General features: G+C 33.1%; 1 protein-coding gene across 1 annotated transcript; it reads right to left on the bottom strand.

Annotated features, from left to right (window-relative positions):
* Positions 1 to 5,691: 5,691 nt before the first annotated feature.
* Positions 5,692 to 12,052, bottom strand: LOC106114717 (lysine-specific demethylase 4C). Its single transcript, XM_013308026.1, has 5 exons — positions 9,195 to 12,052; positions 7,150 to 7,274; positions 6,637 to 6,781; positions 6,257 to 6,361; positions 5,692 to 6,029 (listed from the first exon to the last, which is right to left on the bottom strand). Exons 1-5 carry the CDS (start codon positions 11,781 to 11,783, stop codon positions 5,898 to 5,900), a joined length of 3,096 nt encoding a protein of 1,031 aa, XP_013163480.1. The 5' UTR covers positions 11,784 to 12,052; the 3' UTR covers positions 5,692 to 5,897.
* Between the last annotated feature and the right edge of the window lie 1,084 nt (positions 12,053 to 13,136).

Raw genomic sequence — 13,136 nt, 5'->3', positions numbered from 1 at the left:
GTTGGTTCTTCTGGCTTAAAGGCGTGAATTGTACACTATTTAAAAGAACATTATCATCATCAACATCATTTATCTTTTTACATTATTTATTTAATTAAATTAAAAATCGATTAATTGTGAAAAAAATTCTTGTCATTTTTTAATTATAATTTTATTTGTTAATTTATAAAATAAAATTAAATTGTTTATTAATATTGAATCACTAATGAATTATATTTTTCCCGCCATTTTCAACTTATGTTTAGGGATCTTATAAATGTTTAATCTATAGATTAGACGCGAGCATAAAATGAGGCAAAAAAAAAAAACTTTGAGGCGTTTTTTGGAGAAATTTCCTCACTTTCCATTTTGAAACATGTACAAAACCCTACTATCTTTAGGTTGTATTTATGTAGTTGATTGAACTCTATAAATGAAATGGCTATAAGACGAAGTATTTTGTGCCTATTTGATTATCGCCATTTTGTCGCTGATAGTACCAGTTTGTAGTGGTGATGTTTCGAACTAATAATATAGATAGAACTGTAATGTAATATCAACATGCGTGTTTAAAGAACGAAACAAAAAGTTGTTTCCAAGCAATCGCCTATCCATTTATAGAGGATGTGTGTATATTTTTGTGCGTTATGTTTTGATGCTTTGCTTTTTTATCAAGTAACTTAAACCATAAAAAATGCTTTAATGTTTTTTAATCTCGAACAAAGGTACTTTGGTTAGATTTTTTATATCATTTGTATGTACTTAAAAACGATACTAGTCCATTTAATTAGTGATTTTTTCGATCTTAATTTAAAAATCGATTATGGTAATGTCATTTTTTTAACCATAGACAATTTTTTATGTTTTTTTTTAGACTTAACTAGTGATAAAAATCGGCCTACAGTGATGAGCTGATTAGTTTTAATCTTTTACAATGTACAGAGACAATAAATTATTGTTTTTTTTTCTACTTATCTTGAATACATAGTCAAAAAACTTTTAAACTCCCTGTTAAGTAATAATTAATTATATTATACAATTAAAATCAAATTACCTATAAAATGTTAATTTTTCTCAAATAGAATCTCGATATCTCGAATGCAAAACCAAGAAACGTCAACTGTTGGTTTCTGAGACAAAAATCTCTGTATGAAACATATCTTCATCCCTTTTCATTATATTAAACAAAATAGAGATAGAGAGATATAACAATATGTTGTAAACGGTGATTTTGGTCTCTGAAACCCATAGGTCTTGGATTTATTAAGATGTTAGATTTAATGCTATCGGAGATTTCTTAAGTAAGACTTCTTTATATTTACAACTTCATATTAGGTTTTTAAATACAAGTTAAGGAAAAGACATTTTGATTTACAAAGTTTAAATTATTCAAAATACGAAGAACTTGAAGTTTCAACGGAAGAGAATTGCAGTTTTTTCAATATAACATGAATTTCTACTCAACAAGGTTCGAATTATAAAGATTTCTATGTATTATGTCTTATGTAGAAGAATATTATGTATGTGTTTTTGTTTGAGATATAATGTGTTTTAAAAAACATGAAATATATATACTTTTTAATCAACAAGATGTAATTCAGTACTACCAACACTTATATGTCACTTTGAAAATCAATGTTGGTAGTACTGATTTTATTTTGAACGTGTTTTAAAAACCATAGACATGATGTCGCGTAAATAATCTGTGTGATAGTTAGTATGTGTTTATTTTTATAGATAATTATTTTAGATGTGTAAGTATAATTATGTATTCGCCTATTATTTAATTGAATATTAAATTATTGTGCGCTTGGAATTGTTTTTTTTTTTGTTTCATAAATCCTTGAATTAATCAAATCGATATATTAAAGATGGCAACACAAAGGAAGTTTAAAATAAAAATGTAGTGTTCTTTATTCAAATTCGATACAGAATAATCTAAATAATTTTTTTCAGTACCGTTTCGTTCGTGGATTGAGACGTATCGTGTAACTTCTTAGTTTAAAAATAAAAACAATTTATAAAGTGCGTTATTGTCTTAAACTTTTAAGTGTCAAATTTAATTGTGTTTACTTCATTTAACTAATTCGGGTCGAGTTTTGGTATATTCTAACCTCAAAAGTATATCCAAACTTATAACTTAGGATCTTGCAAGAAAAGTGCCTTTCTGGTTACGCTAAAATGTATTAACCCCAAACATTATAAGATCGTCCTGATGCCGACAAATACGAAGAATTCAACTTACCAAAGGTATTTAAATAAAACACAAATTATAATTATAATTTATTAAAAGCTTTTCACTATAACTACAAATGCTAAAAAATTATATTAGATTTATCATCATTAATACGCGAAGAGAAAATCTACAAATTGCTAGTGGGGAAGAGAATAAAGGTTAACGCGTATTACTCCACTTGTTCACTCAGCAGACTCACCTCGCGATCAGCGCGGCATTCACGCGCCATTGCTTTAACGTCACTGACTGAGCGGGAAAATACATGTTCTCTTTTGCACGAATGGATGGCGCGCGTCAGGTTGACGTATCATAATTTTTATATTTATTCTGACTGTTATCTTTGCGAAAAGGTGGAAAGGATTGGTGTAGTGCGCGTTAACCTTAAAGCTATTTTAAATAAATGTATTATAGTAGAATTTCGAGAAATGGAAGATTATAATTTTATCTAAAAATACGTAAGCTATAGTGCAAATTTTAAGTGTATTTTGATCCAAAAGTTGTAAAATTAGTGCTTGAAATTTATAGAAGATTAAAAATATACATTAAATATCAGTGCTACCATTACAAATTATTATAGAAGTTACGTTTTATGACTAGAAATCGAAATTTGAATATAATTAATAATTTTATTTTTTAAAAAGAAACTACGCATATAGTGGTGTGTTACATAAATAGCAAAAGTAAAAAGTCTTACGTTAATTCATTTATTTTATTTCTGAGACCTAAATTTTGGTTTAAAACATACTGTTGTCCTTGTTTTGTCAAAGATAATGACAGGGATGACGATATGTTTTATACAGAGATTTTGGTATAAGCCAAAGGTTAGTTGTGTTCAAAGTATTATGAAGTTAGCCCCAGAACTCTAATGCAGTGACATCTTCTCTTTCATTCTGTTTGACGGCCACAGACACAACAATATGAGCAGTTGTCACTGCACGAGGAAACTTAGAGAAAATAATATGCTTGAATTTACAACCTATTTACATAATCATGTGGTTATTTTTACAGTGTTTAAAAATCATATAAATTTATCAAATATATTGAATTTGAAAATAACGTCTTATTTTATATAAAAAGCAGAAGATTTCTCGTAAACCTTTTTTTATTACATTCATTATTCTATTGCAACTTGACAGCTGTCAAAATTGATTACTGATATCTGTCAGCGATACAGATAAACAACGAACCATATACAGGATGAAGATTAAACATTAAAAACTACACAATTGTCTCTGTTTGCATTTTATCTCCACTGTGACGAACAGCCGTGCGTTCCAGTACTCGTACTAGTACTGGCTAGACCTAGGTCGCACTCGCATGGGTCTGCACTATGGGCCCTCTGGTACTGCAGACTTTGATCTAGTTCTAGAAAATACTGCGAGTAGTCGACCTGGTCTGTTGGGTCGTAGGTCGCGCGCGCTGTCGCCGGGAGAGGTTGGCGCTATGGGGGCGTCATGCTTCCCCCGTATTCGGGGGACGCGCCACGACCTTGGAGCAAAAATATATTTTTAACAATTTGCTATTACGTTTAATTAGGCGCTATTTTTTCATAAAATATTCGATTATACAATGTTTAATTAAAATTAGTTGAAATCTGTTGTACTACTTACCTCGGCCTCTGCCCCGACCGCGGCCCCTGCCCCGCCCGCGGCCGCGTCACCTGCGCCCATCGCCCAACCCCACCATGTCTGAAAATACAACGAAATATATAAACTAGAAGCTTTATTACGTAAAGTGACCATGACAGACAAGCTGGGTAACTTGTACTAAAGGAAGAAACGAAACGAAAAAGAATAAACTAACTGTTCAATGGCATTCAGGAGAATATACGAAACAAATGAAACCACAATCTACAAAATGAGTCATGCAGTTTAAACCACATACAGACGTAACAGAAAAACATTTTCCATCCATCTAAAAGGATATTACCCACCTATATTGGTAGCGGTCTTCTCCAAATAGGCCAGAGGTCCCTGAAGCGCTGCGCCCGCGTATGCCCCCCGACCCCCAGCCAGGAACATGCCTTGTGCAAGGCTACTCTGCATCTGTTATACCAAATAAACCCTCACCGGCATTATCAAACTATGAGGACAATAACTGGTGCATTTACCCTAAGGACTAGTAGACTCGGACTAGGAGATATTTTATTACGCAACCAATATTTTAAAACTAGCTGTCGCTCGCAACTCCGTTCGCGCGGAATTAAAATAACTTAATTAGCCTATGAGTTCTTTCTCACTAAGTTCTATCTACATTTATGACGTTCTAGAGATACCTTAGAACAAACACTCATCTATCCATCCAAACATTCGCATTTATAATATTAGTAAGATACCTTGCTATCCCCTTCCACTTTACATCAGTAGAAATACATATAAATGTAATATTGCTAAATACCTAAATCCTTTCTGTGTTGTTGAACAAAAATGTGTTCGTTTATTGTATATTATTGCAATTAATCAGCATATAATAAAAAAAAAAAGTATTTTCTCTGTCACATTTCATAATAATTGTTATTAAATAAAGTTAACAAACTTACCTCTTTTCATATTTCATGCGTTAAATCTAATAAAAAAAAACAAGTGCAAGAAATAAAAATAAAACGCTAGATAGAAACTTAAAACATATTTATTTTACACAAAATAAAAATAATAGTGCCCTTAAATATTACAAATTAAAAACTGCTGCTTAACTACGAAAATAACTACATAATTTTATTACAAAGCAAATCGATTGAAAATAAAAACACATTTTGACGTATAACATAACCTTACTTTTCAGACGAGAATTTGAATTCAAAAAAGAAAACTTATTTTACGAACTATACGTATGTGAATAGTTGTCGATATCCTATTTTATTTATTTAAATTTACCTCGAATACCATAAACATATTTTCTTCCAGTATACACCTATGTATTATCACATTTCGATACGTAATAATAATACGTAATTAATCAAACTTTATAATAACTCAATTCGTTCGTTACAAAAAATATATTTTGTAATTAATCTTATTTTATATTAAATCACTTAATTTGTTACAAAATAATATATTTTAAAACACTACGAAAATAAAAACTAACACTATTATTTCACAAGCTTTAGCGCGGGAAAAAGCAAATTAATGTAGATTATAAAACTACAAAATGTGAAAGATAAACGAAAAATTAAAAAAAAAATTACATTAAAATATTTGAGAAAATAAAAAGAATTGCTATAATTTAGTTACAATATAATTAAAATACATATTATATTAATAAAACTTACATAGTTACCCAATTAAACTTACATTGTAGGATGTCTATGCCTGCTATTTTTTTTTAAAAGCAAGTCCAAAACGTATGCGAGCTTACATCCAACACCAATATTCAATTATTGAGAAAGGTCCGAATATTTTAAAATATAATACTTTATTTGAAACGAAGTAAACAAATAACCAAATAGATTAAAAATGTTAATTAAATACGAGTATATCGCGGATAAACAGAATTTAAAATGTATAAAAATTTTCAAATATCTCATCGGCTCATCGGAGACAATTGGTGTAGCATAATGAACAGGGGTGCGGTGTGAGAGCATTGCGCAGATTTGCTTGGGCCAAAGAGATATTTGAAACATACTATAAATCTGCATAAGTGTTAGGCATGAAGGCATAGACATTCTAGTGTGGGGGTGAGTGGGCTACCGGCGTTGGGGCCCTGCGGGGTATGCAGGCGGGTGCGGGGGGCGAGGTACCTGCTGCTGCTGCAGAGCCTGCTGCTGCAGCGCCGCCTGCTGCGCAGCTGCCATCTGCTGCGCCTGCGCATATCGAGCCTGTTACACGATAAATCCACTAATCTCTATAGAACAAGCTAGATAACTCATTATTTATCAAAAAATCTCAAAGGAACGCCATATAAAAGTATAACAAGATTCAAAATTTATGAACGCTCGCTGTTACGGGTGCATGTCTTAAGTACACTGGATGTTCCCTTCCCCGCGTTACTGCTACTTAAATATGAGTTTTGAAGTGTCTAAAAAGGGCTGATTGCTACACCGACCTGTACACTTTGCTGCACTGCGCATGGCTGAGGCATGGGCGAGGCAGCTTGCTGCAGCGCGGGCGGCGCGCTCTGTTGTTGACATTTGTTGTACACAGTGTGACCCTAAATAATAGAAAAAGGATTCTCTAAACTTTAGTGTATAAAGTTGGATGGAAAGAAGCTTCGAGAATAAAAAAAATCAACTTAACAATACATTCAAAATCTGGGCAAGCATCATTTACTGTATCTGGTTTAAAATGTTATTCTATGTTTTAGGGCTATACTATAGAAAGTTTGCTGACAATTTAATCGCTACTATTCCCCATCTTCTAAATTGACTTAAAATATCGTGTTTTAAAAAAGATACAACGCCATCTAGCGATGTGAACAACAATTACCTGTAAATCAGCAAGTAATCCGTGCCATTGTGTAACTTTATCATAATGTCGACGTAACAATTCATCTTTTCGCTGTAACTCGCATTTCAATTCATTGTTGTCCTCCTTCACTAGGAGTTCAGGCTTCATCGCTGACAGCAGGAACCTAATACCAAAAGAACTGTTCAGAATTGAACTAAATGGTAATTAATTCAGCACTCACTGAACCACTCGTTTCAGTTGATACTGATTGCTGACAATTTTATATAGATAGTTGTAAACAACGTTGATTTTGACAGATGAAGTGACAAGGTCAAAGGTACAGGTATAAAATTGGGTTATCAAAATGTCTGACTAAATATTTATATATTTATTTAGTCCAAACATAGTAACTGAAATAAGATTAACTTAGTTCTAAAAGTTGGTGCATAAAAGAATTCTGATGACAAACCAATTAAATTTTCTGATTTATTTTTCAAGTTCATATATCGATAGTTATTGATTTCATTGAGATTTATTTTGCTAATATATTACCTTTTCTGTAAAAAGAAAGCTTCCATCTGTCGGGCGTGATCTATAAACCTTTCCACCTCCACTTTCACCTCCTCCTTTTCCACGCACGGCGAGACCTCTTGCTTCGTCAGCACGTTCAGACATGCCTAAATTATATCAAGGAAATATATACTTATTGACAAGCAACGGTTAGCAAGTACATACGTTAAGAAATATTCACATTATTAAATAATCACAGTAAATGTGGAGGGCTACAAAGGTAGAGAAAGAACAAAGAAAGTATGGATAGATTGTGTGACAAAGTATTCGCATAAAGATATGACGGCTGACGACGTGTGAAAGTGTTCATATTACGTCGACATTAGGAAAAAGGGCAGGATCATAATACGAAAGGATTGGAACAAATTGTGTTAATATCTTCAAGATTTAATCTTTGGACTATCAACAATAAACATCAATCAAGATTTGGTTAATTTAAAAAGAAAAAACTAATATAAAGATACGTTTTAACTTTACTGTTTTCTCCAAAACTCCTGGCTGTATAACTACAAACACCATTTTCAGAAGTTACAAAAAAAAAACAAATATTTGTTACGTAGGGATTTATAGGTTATGTAAACAAAGAAAACAAATTTACCAATCATTAATTTTTAATACTGTTAAAAAATTACAACACTGTAAAACTGTAATGGCTCATTGTTTAAAATCAGTTTATTTTACAATAAATATTATATAATCTGCTATTGAAATAACATATCAAGGTTATTACCATATTTTAAACATTTATAAATATAATTTTGGATTTGCTTTTTATCCCAATAGACAAAGTCGTATGACCATAAAAGTTACATCGACTTATTATATATAGGCTTTATTTATAGAAAAGATTATGTTCAGCAACAGATACGGAATAAGTACATTTGCGCTGAAAATATTCAAAGTTATCAAAACGACGTTAAATTAATAATAAATATACTATAATTTAATTTATTACGTTTAGAAACGACTATCATGCGTTCAAAACACTAAAATATTTCTATATATTTGCTATAAGTGGATTGATGCATTTCTTTTGGGAATACAAATTTGTTCATGTAAGAGAATTTATGTACCAGAAATAAGATTTTACTTCCAAAATACTATATTTTTTATTTTGTGGTAGTGAATCCTCTATTTACCCATCTGACTAAGAGGTCAATGTTTTTAATATTTTTTAAAGGTTCTGGGTTCTAGGTATTGCTTCCTATTGATTACAATTTCCAGTTTGTTGATGTAATGCGGAATTGTTAATTCTTCAGACTGGCTAAGTCCAGTCTGAATCAATTTTTAAAAATAAAAAATGATAAATATATTTCAATTTTACTAATTATTTTTATTTATGAAATAAACCTTATAATCAAACAGTCACATTTTAAACAGTAAATTAAAAATTATAATGAATAAAATAAATATATACATTTCTTGAAAATTTAATTGGACAATTAAATTTTTGACTAAAATTCTTAATTAATAATTATATTTTAAATCTGCGGCACAAATTATTCCGATACTGGGTTTATATACAAACACTGACTACAATTTCAATGCATTTTATAGATAAATGGAACTGAAACATTGTTTTTTTTTTATAAATAATGTGGCAAACGATTAAGCGGCAACCAGAATTCGCCAAATACCGAAACTGACCATAGAGATGAGCATTTACAAGTCGATGCAAAAAATACTTTCATGACCTCTAAACACAAACTACAATACACTATTAAATCTTTGTAAGAAATAAAATATCCCACGGATTTTACTAATTTTATCCCATTTATATATTTTTAATGTTTAAATATATTTTTAAACACTACATAGATATGAAATGAGTTGTTGAATTTATCTGATTATCAAATAAAAATGATAAAACCTAATAACTTCTAAGTATTTGCATATAAGAAATCACATTTTATAATTAATATAAAATTTGTGATGCTTAAATTCTTGAGAATTATTGTTAAATTAAAATAAAACTGTGCCGTTAAATATATTATACTAAGTGAATACTGTAAAGTAATTTATTTCCTATAATCGGACCACGGTGTTTGATACGGACTCCTGTAATAATTTGAATTGTCACCGTAGTTTGGTTGTACATTTTGTAAGAGTGTGCGCTGATTTGGATATTCACCTCTCCATTGAGTTTGAACTGTTGGATCGGCACGAGGTGGTGCATTCTGAGGTCCAGGTGGGAACGAATTCATTCTAAAATCTAATGGTCTGTTTACAAATATGTTGTCATTGTATTGACATTTAGGGATGGGAGGTTCGGTTAGTACTGGAGTGGGGACTGTTCTTGTTGGTTCCGTATATTTGGTTTTCGGTGGCTTTTTCTTAGGTATGCGCATTGTAGGTAGAGGTAACGGCTCTGGTTTAAGGTTTGCTGTGACCATGAATTTATGAAATTCTCCTTGGAATGCGGTTGGATTTTTGTTGATAGGTGGGACTGCTGTTTGACGTGGATTCGGACTGACGCGTAGACCGGTGTAAACTTCTGCAGGCAAGGATGGCTTTGGTAAGACTGGGCTTTTTGAACTAGATGGAACTGGGGGGACACTGTCAGTCTTTTTTGTTTCTGCGATACCATCCTTTGATTCCTTTGCATCAAGATCCAAAACTCTAGTAGCTGTATGACTTGGTATAAAAGTTTCTGGAGTATTGTTGTATTCAACAATGACTTTCTTTTTCGGAGTCCGTGGTTTTCTAGATTTCTTTTCCGTCTTATCTTTTGAATCCTCTTTCTTGACAATGCCTTCTTTTTTTTCTTTCTTAGCCTTTTCTTGTTTCTCTTTTTCCACTGGTTCTGTATCTTTTGTTGATGATTTTCGTTTCTTGAGTTTCTTATCATTTGTTGGGCTTGGGCTGTCTTTGTTAAGTAAACTTTTTAATATTGGGTTGGAAACAGATTCAGTTTTGGTTACGTTGGTAGCAACGTCATCTTCATGCGGCGGAGAATCCCAGTTTGAAATCACAGCTGCCATATCCTCCAGTTGCTCTTCAGACAGCTTTTTAGTCTTAACTTTTCTCTTGTGTGTCCTATTCAGTGGTGGGGTTTTCTTAGACCTGACAGTTTCTTCATCTCCTTCTTTGACTTTTTCTTTTGTTTCCTTCTTTCGTCTTTTCTTAGGTTTTGTAATTTTCCTTGACCTTGGGACTTCATAATCTGAGTCTTTATCCGAGTCCATATAGCCAACATCAGGTTGTTGAGCTTCTGATGGTTCCATCTCATCACCTTTTAGCCAAATATCTTCAAGAGCATCAAGTTGAGTGTCATTGGGAGACAGTGGCATCATTTGTCTCTTCATTGAAGTCATCATGTCAAGGTCACCCTCTGCCATAGTCATCTCATCATCATCCATAATATCATGACCCAAGATGGATACAGCAATGGCACCTTCGGAAATACTCTTGCTTGCCATTGCTCTTTTCAAATGTAGAGGATGTCTTTTTTTCTTCTTCAGTCCCTCAATCTCTGCCTCTATGAATGACTCGGGTAGTTCAGTATTATTTTTATTGCAAAGAATGTCTTGTCCGGAGGGAGATGGAGCCGGCACCATCTTCTCTGGTTGTTCTGGGTGACAACCAACATCTTCTCCTTTCAGCCATAGTTCATAGCGGTCCGGTTGAAAACGTTTAACAAATGTGTCCATAGAAATTTTAACCATATCATTACTGCATGTACATTGCAGTGCTCTTTTGCCATATTCAACCCAACGAGGAGCCGCAAAATTTGTAGACTCGGCACAGTTAAATCCATGGTTGAAACCAGCATGGTAGCCATATGGAAATGTTATCATGATCTCTCCAGGCTTCTGTGTTACTTTATTGACAGGAACAGCATATTGCTTTAAGATTTGTGGTGATATTAATGTCATTTTGTGACGCAGGAACGCTTGGCAAGTTTTAGCCGATGTTGGGAAAAAACCAGATGCTATTCTTTCGAACCGTTTTCCATGTTCCGGTGGGATAGAATACCATGTTTTAGGTTCGCCAAAGTGTAAATAATTAATTGAGTATAAATCCATGTCTTCAGTGTGCCAGGCAAAAGTCGTCTTCCACATACCAAAATACAGGTAAGCAGTATTAACACCATCTATTTCTATCCCATAATCAGAGTTTACGAAGTCTAAGATCGTTCCGAGGCGATTTATATTCCATTCTTTTACATCTGGATCTGTGATACTGCCGTTTACATCAGCTCCATATATAGGAGCCACATAGGTAACATTCTTCCAGTATTTCCTCTCCAGATCGTCGTAATTCGTGTGCCGAGGCGTACAATACTTCGCGGAGTTAGCCATAACCGCAAACTGTTTCACTGTCATTGATTTCTTCTGTATGTTAATTTGTTGAAACAAACCTTGCTTTCCGGTGACCACTTGACATATAGGCGAAGGTATTGTGATGTTGAGATCGTCTAAATTGTACCCTTTCTTCCTTGGCACCCATTCCGGTGGTGGTATCACTTTAGCGAGACCAGCCTTGTGTGCCCCCTTCGATTCCATATACTGAACGTATTTATTAAAGTCTTTAAACTCATCCCACGTGGGTCGAAACACTTGGATAGATAAACCGCTACCGGATCCACCCGATGCATCGTCGCTGGTCACAGACATCGTAGTTTTTAATAACAAACTCACATAAAGTCAACAATATTTCATCATGCGAGAAACACGATTATTTCTCACAACATTACGTTAGATTGTCTTTAAATTTTTAGAATATGATTGCGTTTACGTTTTGATCTGATAATTACATAAATACACACGCGAATAAAGTCAAATAATTAGTTGAAAACATTATCAGTAAAATGGCCGACATGAATGAGATGCGCTTGCAATCAAAATCTCTAGGCACCGTAGAAGCCGCATAAGTGGAATTGGGTCACGTACTCACTCAGCCCGACTGTTTTTCGCGTTCATTTTCGGGTTCAACTTATGGAGCTTCTACTAACTACGGTAACACTGATGTAATAACTCTATGATTTTTTTATTCTTATGTTGGTAATGCTACGCGATATTTTGACAGGTGAGAAAATAAATTGTATTCTATTTTGTAAGGTTATATATGACGGAAATTTATACATTTTAATCAGCATTAATAAGACTATTATTACCTGAAAAGCCTCCTCGAACTCCTCCACCAAATTACCGCTACCATTTGATGGAGTCGCCATTTTAAGTTCCAAAAACACAACACTTTGACACTTGTTATTCGAAACGTCACAATCGAAATCGACAAGGTGCCGGCGCGGCGTTCGGGGCGTACTGTATTTTAGTGAGTGTGTTGTTAATATTTCAACACGACTTAACTGCGTCATTCACTCACACATAGGTATTTATGAAAGAGATGCAAAGATTTCAATGTTTCTCATCGCTTCTATTTGAAAATCAATAGTAAACGAAACCAGAAAGTGTATAAAATTGACCTTTAGTTAACTTCAATGAAAAAAAATTAAGCAATTCATTAAAATGTTTAACAATTTTACTTTAATTGCCTACGTAATAACCTAGTATATGATGTTTTATTGATTATTCATAAATTACAAACATCGATCTTTTTAAGTTTATTAATCAATAATGTTGCACGAATGTGTGCAAAGATTGTGTTTAAGCGTATTCTGTACAACGTCTGCGGACTAGGATTCTCGTTATATCTATAATCTCAATAATGAGAATCACATAACGGGAAAGCCAAACATTTGCGAAAAAAGTAAGAATGGTCATTGTAATTCTAAATGATGAGTGGACTTCTTGCCGGCGTCAATGATATCAAAATGTAAATAGAAATCTGCCATGTATTTCAGCTAAAGACGAATGAATCATCGGCGCACACGCGCAAACCCACTGTTTTTGTTACTAACAAACAGCCAGACCGTTACCTCACAGCTGATCCATATGTGAATGAACTGTGATGTAAACCAAACCACGTGACTTTGAAACCTTGCAAATGGAATCGTCTGAATAATA

This window comes from Papilio xuthus, unplaced genomic scaffold (assembly GCF_000836235.2).
Source record: "Papilio xuthus unplaced genomic scaffold, Pxut_1.1 DF829660.1, whole genome shotgun sequence".
NCBI classification, from domain to species: Eukaryota; Metazoa; Arthropoda; class Insecta; order Lepidoptera; family Papilionidae; genus Papilio; species Papilio xuthus.
The sequence above is the reverse complement of the archived record's forward strand: the minus strand, read 5'-3'. Positions and strand labels throughout refer to the sequence as shown.

What these genes read in the sequence shown, in the direction of transcription:
- LOC106114717 (XM_013308026.1), bottom strand. Translation starts at nt 11,783, where the DNA reads ATGTCTGTGACCAGCGACGATGCATCGGGTGGATCCGGTAGCGGTTTA. An exon ending in AAACACCGTGGTCCGATTAT is followed by an intron (nt 7,275 to 9,194) that starts AGGAAATAAATT and finishes GATATAATTTAG; the next exon opens with GCATGTCTGAACGTGCTGAC. An exon ending in GATTACTTGCTGATTTACAG is followed by an intron (nt 6,362 to 6,636) that starts GTAATTGTTGTT and finishes TCTATTATTTAG; the next exon opens with GGTCACACTGTGTACAACAA.